We start from the raw sequence: 12,011 nt of genomic DNA on the forward strand, positions 1-12,011 counted from the left end.
TTGTAAGAGACAGAGATCTTAGTATATGAGGAACATTCATTTTCTCCCAAATAAGTGACTTTACAGTATTACTAGTGATTCTCTTGAGAAGTTAGCCTTATGTTGTTTTTCATTAATAAGGTGGGATTGAAGATTTGGCTTTGTTGGGGGAAAAATATACATATAGGATACTTACTGAATGCCCATCTTTCAAAACAGCAAAGAACTTAAGCATTAGGTTGTTGTGCCTTATGTGTCAGCACTTGTTGGTTTTTTAAGTTTTATTGCTTTTTAAATAATGTACTTTGACAAATTGGTAAATTTCTTTAAGTTGATATTAATAGTTTCACAATATGTGCTAGAAGAACCAGTGCACTGTGGGTTAGAACATCTGAATTTTATTTCTAACTGTACAAACTTTAGACAGGTTGTCTAAGTCCTGCTCATTTCTTGATCAGTATACCTTGACTCTCACGTAAGGCTGAAAATGAAGTGATTTTTTTTGAAGCACTTCTCTAAAATAAAGCTTTTTTTTTAATATTTTATTTTTTTATTTTATGTGTATGCATGTATTGCCTGCATATAGGTAAGTGCACTCATGTTGTGCAATGCCCACGAAGACAGAAGAGGCTGTCGGATCCCCTGGAACTGGAGTTACGGACAGTTGTTAGCTGCCATGTGGGTGCTGGGATTCGAACCTGGGTCTTCTGCAAGAACAGTCAGTGTTCTTACCTGCTGAGCCATCTCTCCAGCCCCCTAAAATAAAGCTTTAAAGGGAGGAAAAACTCTTTATAAATGTCACTAATACAAACTGTATTCAAGTACTTTGTTAACTTATGCCTTTTTTACAAACTTTTTCATTTCCAAGGGTTAAAGATGCCTTAAAATTTTTTTATATTACTCTAAGTACACTAACATTTAATTTGACCTTAATTTACCTTACAGAAACAACTTGCAACCCAAGTTTACTAAGCATAATTGGCTTCAATACCACAAGCACCATCCCAAAGGAAGGGCAGTCTGTCCAGTGGTGGCATGCTCAAGGAATCATAGGACTCATCTTCTTCTTATTGTGTGTGTTTTATTCAAGGTAAAAAGGCTACAAATCTCCTTTCACAGGAAGTCTAGCTATTGGAATTATTTTAAAAATCTTTTCTTTCTCCCTGATCTTTCATACAGCATCCGTACCTCAAACAATAGTCAGGTTAATAAACTGACTTTAACAAGTGATGAGTCAACATTAATAGAAGATGGTGGAGCCAGAAGTGATGGATCACTGGAGGATGGTGATGATGTGCACCGGGCTGTAGATAATGAAAGGGATGGTGTCACTTATAGTTATTCCTTCTTTCACTTCATGCTTTTCCTGGCTTCACTTTATATCATGATGACCCTTACCAACTGGTACAGGTACTTATATTTCATGATAACTTCAGATAATTCTGGTGGGTTTTTTTATGGTTCTCTTGTAAACTGTGATGTGATAAGTGTTTTTTTGAGTATGCAAGTGTGTGTACATTTTTAAGCAAATGCATTTTTATGTATACACAGTTTGCATGTGCATGTGTGTGTGTGTGTGTAGTCCAGAGATCACACCCAAATGTTGTTCCTCAGGTTCTGTTCACCCTTTTTTTGAGGTCCTCACTGTCCTGGAACTTGGTAAGCAGGCAAGCCCCAGTGATGGACCTATTTTTACCTCCCCATTGCTGAGATTATAAATTTGTGCACTACCAATACCCAACTTTTTTGTGTGGGTTCTGTGTTTTTATATGGGTTCTGTGGATTGAACTCTGATTCTAATGTTCAGAGTAAACACTTTACCAACTGAGCCATTTCACTAACCTTGAAGTACTTTTTGGTCCTCTGACCAAAAAGGTCTATTTCAGTGCTTGGCTAAATGAATTCTGAGACCAGTATGAGAAACAAATGCAGACTTTACTTAACAATTACACACACAAACATTTGGTAGTTCCAAATCTTTAAGAGGTTCAAATGGAAAACCTCTGAAACCAGGTTTTAAGCAAGTGCATATTAGTAATTGATATAGAATAACATTTCTTTTTGTTTATATTTTAATACTTTAATTTTTTTCTCAACATAGTATAGTAATATACCACCCTTAAAAAGAAAGGTTGATTTTTATTTTATGTGTATGAGTATTTTGCCTGCATGGATGTAACGTATTTGTGTGTGCAATTCCGATAGAGGCCAGAAGAGGGCACTGGATCCCCTAGAATTGGAGTTGTGGACAGTTGTGAGCCAACATGTAGGTGCTGGGAACTGAACTTGGCTCTTAGCTGCTGTACCATCTCTTCAGCCCATCATTTTTTAAATTTATTAAAAGATCTAAAAAATTTTGAGATGTCAGTACATTAATATAGGTTGTAATCTATGATTTCTTTATCCCCTTAAAACTAATTCATAAATATTTTTGTTAAAGTAACAATTTATAGTGTTGAAAAATGATTACTGCAAGATTCTATGCAAGAAGGTTCAATATCGATCTATATGGTTGGGCAAGTATATTTTTAAAATAATTTTAAAACTGATTTTATTTTATGTGCCTGCCTGCATGTACGTAGGTGCACTACATATGTACAGTGTCTGCCGAGGCCCGAAGAGATATCCCCTAGTACTGCAGTTAGGAATGGTAGCTAGCTGTCATGTAGGTGCTGGGAACTGAACCTGGGTGCCCTGTAAGAGCTGCCAGTGCTCTGCTGCTGAGCCATCTCTCCAGCCTCTGGGTTTTTTTTTTTTTGATGCACAGTGTCTTTAAGTAACAAGTAAGATGACTTGTAGTACTAGCAAAAGATGGGAAAGATTATTTTCTGTTGTTTTTGAGGACAGCATTTGATCATTTCTATTATTGAAAAACAATGTCCCTAAACTATATCAAATTGAGCTAAGATTTAAGTAATTCTCAGTAGTTAAGAGCTTTTATGGTCAGATAATAGCAAATGTTAAGAATTTAGATCTAAGTAAATCATGAGTAGTGGCATACACCATTAATCCCAGAGGCAGAGGCAGGTGGTTCTCTGTGGGTTCAAGGCCTGATCTACACAGCAAGTTTCAGGTCAGCTGGGGCTACAAGAAGACCCTGTCTCAAAAAGACCAAAAAATAAACAATTTAGCTCTAAAAGTATTAACACAAAACTCTGCTAACTTTGGGATACATTTCATCATTTCATTCCCCATGTCAGATCTGAGAAGGCAGGGAAAGTTGGTGTAGGTTGGGAAGGAGATCCTATATACATTCTAAACAGAATTCTATCTAACAGTGACATTTGCCTGGAGGTATCTTTCCATTTCTATTTAGTAATATGGAAGAACTATGTACAGTGTGTCCTAGTTTGTTCATTGCTGTGACAAAATATTCTGACCATTACAAACTTGGGGAGGAAAGGGTTTATTTTATCTTTCATCTCCCAGGTCACAGTTCATCAGGGAGCCCAAGGTAGGAACTCAGGGCAGGAACCTGGAAGGAGGAGCTGAAGCACAGGCCATGGAGGAATGCTGCTTACTGGCTTGCTCCCCTGGCCCCTGCTCAGCCTTCTTTCTTATGCAGCATCAGGCCCACCTGCCCAGGGGTGACACCACCCACAGTGGGCTAGGCCCTCCCACATCACTGAACAATCAAGGTGCCCCGACATGGCCACAGGCCAGTCCAATGAAGGAAATTCCCCAATTGAGGCTCCCTCAACCCAGGTGTGTCAAGTTGACACTAAAGCTATCCAGCACACAGTGCCTCAGAGAAATATGCAAAAGAATTGCTTCAGAGGGCTGTGTGTTTCATTAAAGGGAATTACTGATGGTTACCTCCATACTACCTGTTAAATCTGTAATGGAAGGCAATCAACAAAGTTAGATGCAGCTAATTTTAATGAATCTAGTAGCTCGATGGCCATACAAACATCCCCCCATCCTTTTCTGCTTTTCCTCAAATTTTAGGTATGAGCCTTCTCATGAGATGAAAAGCCAGTGGACAGCAGTCTGGGTGAAAATCTCTTCTAGTTGGCTTGGCATCGTTCTGTATGTTTGGACACTGGTGGCACCACTTGTTCTCACAAATCGTGATTTTGATTGAATAGATCCTCTGCCATGAAAGCTGCACTTCAGTCACTGTTTGAAATCAACAGTATTCCCAACTTTTGTAAAGTTGTATATGTGTGTGCTCTTACATAACTTCTCCAGTGTTTCTCTGGCATGAATTAGATTTACTCCTTGCCATTTTATTCATGTTCTTGCTAAGTGCATTGAATTAGAGTTGCAAAGGGAGAATTTCAAATATGGTAGCAAATTAGGAAAAGTGGACATTGGTAGGCATTATTTTCTATGTTCATGTGAAATTAAAAGTGAAAAAAATGTTTGTCAGTTTGGTTACAAACTTGTGTTAGACCTTATGCTACTTTAGAAACATAAAAATAAATGTATGGCTGCCTTTAGAAATACTTGATGTGTTGCCTTACAGAGGACTGCAAAGAAAATGGCTATTCTAGATTGCATAAATCTCAAGCTAGTTGTCTAAAAAATGCAGGTCACCTCAACTTGGTCAAAATTTTCCCTTAATAGATAGGGAATGTCCCATGATCACAGAAAGTCATTGGTGATGGGTATTATATTGAATACTCAATGAGATCATGATCTTTCTCTGTACAAAGCATGGCTTTCACCAACAAAATGAACTGTTTTGGTCTTTGTGAACTGATGTGCAATTAATGAATTTCAAAGGGATGTTAGCAACTCAAAGATTTAGACAAGGTTTCAAAAAGGATAATTATGTGTTAAAAGATGTTGAAACTAAAAGTTTGCAAATAAAAAATGAGAAACTTCTGATAGGTCAGGAGGAAACTACAAAGTAGCAGGCTGTTTGTTTTTGGGTAGGTACTTAAAAATCTAGTTCAGATCTCATTTCAAAAATGGACTGAAGCAAAATCTTAAATAGCACCAATAGCTAATTAGTGGCAAAGTAAGGAAATTCTAAGTCTACCCAAAATAGCCAGCATTCTGACATTAAAATAATTTGTATTCAAAATACTTAACTTTATAAATCATTAATGGTGAATAATTTATGTAGTATGTATTGCTGCTGTCCAGCATGCTTCTTATCTGACACTAAGACCAGGGGGATAATAGACTGTTGTAGAATAGACTCACGCTTACATTGTACTACATGTTTAAACTGCTTTTGTATTTATTGTTATATAACTGCTATATGATTATAACCAATAACCATTCAACCTGAAAGTCAGTATGCCAATTTAGATAGAAAAACTGTGTGAATTAGTGTAGTGAAGCTTTTAATAATCTGTATTTACTTAATACTGTGTAAATGGAATATAACAATTCATCTGAATTTCCCAACCTATTCTGTGTGTTGATATTGTGTTCCACAATTTTGAATGCCGATGTTCCATCTTAAATAAATGAATTCAGAGAAAATGTGTAGTGTTAATTCTTTAGTGTCACAAATTTAGGTGAATTTAGCACTCTTTTTTCCTGTGTGAAAAATAACTTGGCTGTGGAGAGCAAATGCCCATTCTCTACCCTGATAAATGAATTGTATTGAATTTAACCTTTTAGTAGCTATAAATGAATCCTCAAGTTGGTTCTTAAAGGTAAGATGGTGTTCTCCCCCTTCAAGAGCCTTTATTTAGTCCATGAACTAGTTCAGCAGCAATAACTGGTTAGTGGCATCTAATTATATTTCTAAAATAGATGCTGCACACTACTTACTGTGTTCTCTATTTTATCCTAGTTGTGGCTGTTTTTTTCTTTAACCAACACTTAAGACAGTATAAAATTTTCCCTTACTGAGGGAAAAAAAATACAATGTAATTAAAATACTACTACCCATGAATTAATACATTAACTGCTTCCTATAATAGTAGTAATTGAGAGGACTTACAAACAGCAAAGATGATGGCTTTTAATTCTGAAGATTCCAGTCCGTAGTCAGATCTATCAAGGTATCATGACCATGGCAGAACAAGCAAGACTCTGGATGGACACACACACAGAACCAGGAATGCATCCTTCCAGGACACGTCCACAACACCCTACTTCCTAAAGTTTCTTATCACTACCTAATCATGTCATCCTGGGGAAGCATGCTTTTAAAACATGGGAATATTCAAATTATAGTGGTTGTCAAACTTTAGTGTATTTTATTTAATAATTATTTTTAAATTATTTTCTACATAGGAAACTGCCTCTATAATTTTGGGGCACTAACCCCAGGTAAATCTTAGGTCCTTCAAAAATCTGTACTAAGGAAAATTTCTACAATTTTTAATGTCTGTGTGTGTACATGTGTGTGTGCCAGTGGAGGCCAGAAAAGGGTATCTCATCCCCTGGAGTTGTAGTTATAGGCAGTTGTGATTGGCCCAACATGGGTGCTGGGAACTGAACTCTTGTCCTCTGGAAGAGCAGTATGTGTTCTTAACCACTCTGCCATCTAGCCACTATAGCAACTTGTAATAGCCTAGCCAAAACTACAGAACTTAGATATCCTTCAGTGTGTAAATTAAAAGCTATACCATGTGATACAACTTAGAAGCTATAAAAACACCAATTACAAGAGCACATTTAGCATAATTCTAATTCTACATTCTTAAAAAAGAAACGGAATGGATTAGTTGAAGTCAAATACCCTTGTGGATGGGTCATGTTTGTTTCCAAAGACACCTGAGTTTATAGTAAAACCCAGTAGGAAGCATAAAAATTTCCCATTTTTCATCCCACCCCATATGCGTAACTTCTATTACCAACATTCTCCTACCACTGTGATCAATTTGTTGCAGTTCACGAGCCAGCACTGGTACATTATCGCACTAAATCTGTTAATTTCCATCAGATCAGAAGTCACTCTTGGTATTTCAAGGTACCTTAAGTTTCAATAAATACATGTATGCCATCCTCCATAATGACAGTATTGTACAGATAGTTCGATTGGCCCTAAAAGTCCATTGTGCTTCTGTGTCCCATTCTACCAACCCCTGGCTATGAGACATATTTTCTGTGCATTTTAAGAAATTGCAAGGTTGTCTTAAAAATGCCCATACTATCATCAATGAGAATTTCTGTTTTTACTATCTTCAACATTTCATGTTAATATAAAATTTGGTCATTCAAACAGAAGCACAATTGGATTTTAATCTGTATTCCTTGATGTCACTCGTTTGCCCTGTGTGAGTCTTCTGTGGTGAAGTACCTGCTAAGGTCTTTTCCTTGTTTTGGACTGAACTCAGTGTGCTGAATATGTAGTCCAGGCTGGCCTGCAATAATCCTGTCTCACCTTCCCAAGTGCTGAGATTACAGGCATGTGCTACTCTTGTCTGGCTTCTGCCCACTTTTTTGATTTTTTTTTTTTTAGTACTGAGAGTTCTATTTATATTTTTAAGCAACATTACTTTATCAGATCTATGTTCTGTAAACATTTTCTCCCAGTTAATGTGTCTTCACTTTCAACTGTCTAGTTTATCAAGTCTTTCATAAACCACACCATACTATTGATGTCATTTAACACCAAAGTTGGGGAATGTAACACCAACTTCAAAAAAAAGTCATCACCAAATTCAAGGTCCCCTAGTCTTTCAGTTCTGCAGTCTGTTTTAACTTTTGTTTATGATGAAATATTTGGTTTATTTTTTTGCATGCCCAGTTCTGGCACCATTTGCTGAAAAGTCTATCTGCTCATTGCATTGCCTCTTGTCAAATATAATTATTTGACTAATTATATAGGTCTGTTTCTGGACTTTATTTTTTTTTCTATTTGTATATTCTTTTTGACATCACACTGATTACTTAATTATACTAAGTCATGAAGATGGGCAGTGTCAGTCCTCTGATGTTGGCTACTAAATTTAAACATAAATGCCGACTGGAGAGATGGCTCAGTGGTTAAGAGCACTGACTTCTTGCAGAGGACCCGGGCTCGATTCCCAGCACCCACATGGTGGCCACAAACCGTCCTTAACTCCAGTTCCAGGGGAATCCAAAGGCCTCTTCTGACCTCCACAGCACTGCATGACACGGGTGCACTCACATACATGCTAGCAATACACTCATACATGTAAAATAAAAATAAGTATTTAAGAAAAATAAACAATGCCCACAAAATATTGCTGGAATTTAAATGAGATTGCATTCAATGTACAGATCAAGTTGGAAAGAACTGATGTGAAAATATTTTCTTTCTGTCTACAATCATGGGGCCCCTGAAGTGATTTAACTCTTTGATTTCTCCCATCAACTTTGCAGTTTTTCTCATGTGGATCTTAACACATTTTGTTAGATTTAGGCCCAATTTCATTTCATGGGATGGTAATATGTTATTTTTAATTTAAGGTTTATTTGTTCACTGCTGTTATGAAAGAAAGAAACTGGTGAATTCCAGAAGTATTTTTTTCTATTGTCTTCATCAGGCACGTCCAAGCTTTTGACATTGGAATTGAATGTTGTCATCTACATAGTTCACACAGGAACCATGCAATTGAGTTACCTAGGTTAACAATTTTGTGTTGAGGGACATTCATAACTGTCCTGAGGCACAAGCAACCTACTAAGCCAGAGGTTATGCCTGCACAGTTGTCCTCTGCAACAAAAGACAATTTCTTTCAATCAGTAACCATTTAAATATTACTTCATTATTCAATTATGAGGAATGACTGAATGAGATGTCCCTACTTTGCCTTCATCCTGATCTTAGCTTTTAATTCCTCACCATTATGTTAGCAGTCAGTTTTGTTTTATAGATGTATATATTCTTTATGAAGCTGAGAATGTTCTCCAATTGTTTTCAGCATAAATGGGTTTTAGATTCAAGTATTTTTCCACATCTATTGATATAACCGCAATTCATTCCTTAGTTTACTAATCTGATAGATCATATTTTCAAATGTTCTAAGGAGCTTAGTAAACCTGGATACATCTCACTTGGTCCTAATGTTTACTTATCTTTGTACACTGTTGGATTTCATTTGTTATTTTTTGATGATTTTACATATATGTCCATCAGATTGTGGTCTGTATTTTTCGTACTATATGACTTCTGTATTAAGGATGATGCTGGCCTCAGAGAAAGAATTTTATTTTCTACTTTCTTCTAACCGAGATTATAGAAAATGGGTAGATTCTTTAAAAGTTTGGTAGAATTCACTAGTCAACCCATACAGAGACCAGGGAAGGTAACAGATAATTGATTCCATTAAAAATAAATATAGGCCTAATCAGAGTGCTTGCTTCTTATGATGTGAGTTCTGACAGATTATGCCTGTAAAGACTGTCCATTTCAAGTAGATCATCATGTTTGCAGGCATACACTTGTTCTTAATCCTTGATTATACTTGTAATGTCCACAGGAACTAAAAAGATGCCTTCACAGGAAAGTGGCTTCTTGTGCCCTTTTTTTTTTTTTTTTGAAAAAAATCATTTTCTGATTTTGTTTTTGCTATTCTCTTCTCAATTTCTTTGGTTTCTTTTTTTTTTTTTTCTTCATGTTAGGATGGATTTAATTTACTAAGGTGAAAACTTCCTTTAGATCTTTTCTTACTTTCAGTACTATTTGTTCCAAGCACCCCTTTCACTACACTCTAAAAGTTTTGCTGAGTTTTGTCTTCTATTCAAAAATACGACTCTGTCTTCTTTGACCCATGCATTATTTACAAGTGTTAATAGTGACTTTTTCTAGTTCTTTCACTGATTTCTAATTGAGTTTCATGTGTTTTGAAAGCAGATACTGTATCCCTTTAAATTTAAGGTATATTTAAATGCAACCATTATATAGCCATGTATGTAAACTCTATCTTGCTAATTCCTGGTGTTTTTGAGTTCATCTATATCCTTAATAATGTTCTGCCTGCTAGAAATGTCCATATTTGGTAGAGGGGAGGTCTCAACAAGCATAATGAACTAATCTATTGCTCTCTCCAAGTTCAACAGTTTCACCTCATGTATGCCAATATTCTGGTCTTTGCTGTATATACATTAAGGATAGATCTTTTTGAAGAGCATCAGACCCTTTCATTATGTAAACTGCTCTTACAATAATCCTTGTTTTATACTCTTATGAAATTAATAAAACTTCCTCCACTTTGTTTTGATTAGCTGTCAATATAGTGCTTTTCCTCCTCCTTGTAATCTGTGTTTTAAATTTCTTAGTGTCTTTTTTGTAAAAATACAGTTGGTCTTGATATTCAGTTCACTCCAACAATCTTTTGTCTTAACACAGTTGGCCACTGACTCTCAAATTGTTGATGCAGTATTGTTACGGTTTTCTATCTGTTGTCCTTGCTCCTTGCTTCTACTTGTTTTTCATAGTTTTTTGTTTTAAGATCTTTTTCTGTGACTCTTTCAGATTATCAGTTACACATTTAAAAATGTGTGGTATCTGCACATCCATGTTTGCATGTTTGTGGGTGCACTGTGTGGAGGCCTAACGTTGACATCGGGTATCTTCCTCAATTGCTTTTCACTTTATTCATTGAGGCGTGGGTCTTGCTAAAACTAGAGCTTGCCCTGAGGATCCTTCTCCCAAGTACTGGGATTACAAGCAGCTGTGATGCTGATACGGCCTAGTTTTATGTGGGTTCTGGGGGTTCAACCTCTAGGGACTGCATGACAAGTACTGTCCCCATTAAGCCATCTCTGCAGCCCCATCAGTTATACTTAAAATGCTTTCCAATGGTTGTCCTGGAATTTGCAATACAACTAATACAAGCCCACTTTGGCAACCGACAACTGCTGGGAGAGGGAGAAAATGCCTGGTAGGCTGACCAGATCCAAGATATGAACTACACATAAGAGCATCTGGGGAGCACAAATTAGACTCAATAGGTCTTTAACAAAAGAAAATAGCAGAGGACATGAAATCATGGGGGAAGGGGAAGGGTAGAGGTAGGTATATGAATATGATCAAAATACACTATGAAATTTTCAAAGAATCAATAAAAATGTATTTCTAAAAGGCAAATACCATACTGCTTCTTGAGTAGTGACAACCTTCTAATAAAATAAGCCAATTCCTCCCTCCTATCATTGCAGTTACTGATACAGTTTAGTAGATATAGGATTATTCATTGTTTTTAGTGAAATAGTTTGGTTAAGGTATCTATGTAGGATACTTGTGTATTTTGTAAGTTTTCAAGTTTGTTTATATCTTTCTGATCCTGCTTTCAACAATATGAAAGCTGACCTGGTCAAGTCACGAGCAGCACAAAAATAACCTAGTAATAGTGAATTCTGATGTATAATTCTAAAAGTTCAAAGAACTAATATCTATTGTAACAAAACTCCTCTTATGGGGCTAGAGAGATGGATTTGGTTACCAGCACTTACATGGTGGCTAACAACTGTCCCTAACTCCAGGGGACCTGATGCCCTTTTCTGGCCTCCATGGGCACTATACACGTAAGGTGGATTTAAATGCAGACAAAACACACATATACATAAAATAAAAATAAATAAAATTCAAAACTTACTCTTACGTTATTTTACATTAAGTTTCTTATAGGTTGTTATCAATAAAAATGAAAATTATAAAACTCATGCTCAAAAGCCTTTATTTTAAGTCCTTAAATCCTACTATTCTCACTAAAGGATGTATTTCTGAAAACATTTCATATTTTATATTTAACAAGTCATCAAAATTTGGACTCTTCGGTATCAGTGAACACTAAAAGCTTCAACATATCTAAAAAACTCAATATTTAATCAAAAAAGTTTACTACTATGTAAACCAAAGTCTAAAACAGGTGCAGAGGAGTGACGAGTAGCTCTCCTGTAAATAGGAATTTGGAAAGCCAAGTTTGTTCTTTCTTGAATACATACTAGAAACTACATACTTCTCTGCATCAAGCCAGTGGAGGAATGCCTGGGAGGGAGGGGGGGAATCAGAAAAGACCAATGCTAGGCTTCATTTCTTCTGCTGATTTATTAGAACTTACAGAGCCCACTGCAAAAGCATATAACCTAGCTTCATGACAGAAAGCTTCATCTAGCTAACTGTTGCTACCACATGTATTTGTACTTGATCA

General features: G+C 36.2%; 1 protein-coding gene across 1 annotated transcript in view; it reads left to right on the top strand.

The window, feature by feature from the left end:
• Window positions 1-5,418, top strand: part of Serinc1 (serine incorporator 1) — a 22,794-nt gene extending 17,376 nt beyond the window's left edge. Inside the window, exons 8-10 of the mRNA XM_008842732.3 lie at window positions 925-1,069; window positions 1,159-1,389; window positions 3,928-5,418. Of these exons, the coding sequence (XP_008840954.1) occupies window positions 925-1,069; window positions 1,159-1,389; window positions 3,928-4,063 (512 nt within the window). The 3' untranslated portion in view covers window positions 4,064-5,418. The remainder of the gene's footprint in view (window positions 1-924; window positions 1,070-1,158; window positions 1,390-3,927) is intronic.
• The last annotated feature ends 6,593 nt before the right edge of the window (window positions 5,419-12,011 follow it).

This window comes from Nannospalax galili, unplaced genomic scaffold (assembly GCF_000622305.1).
Source record: "Nannospalax galili isolate Female #2095 unplaced genomic scaffold, S.galili_v1.0 scaffold1340, whole genome shotgun sequence".
NCBI classification, from domain to species: Eukaryota; Metazoa; Chordata; class Mammalia; order Rodentia; family Spalacidae; genus Nannospalax; species Nannospalax galili.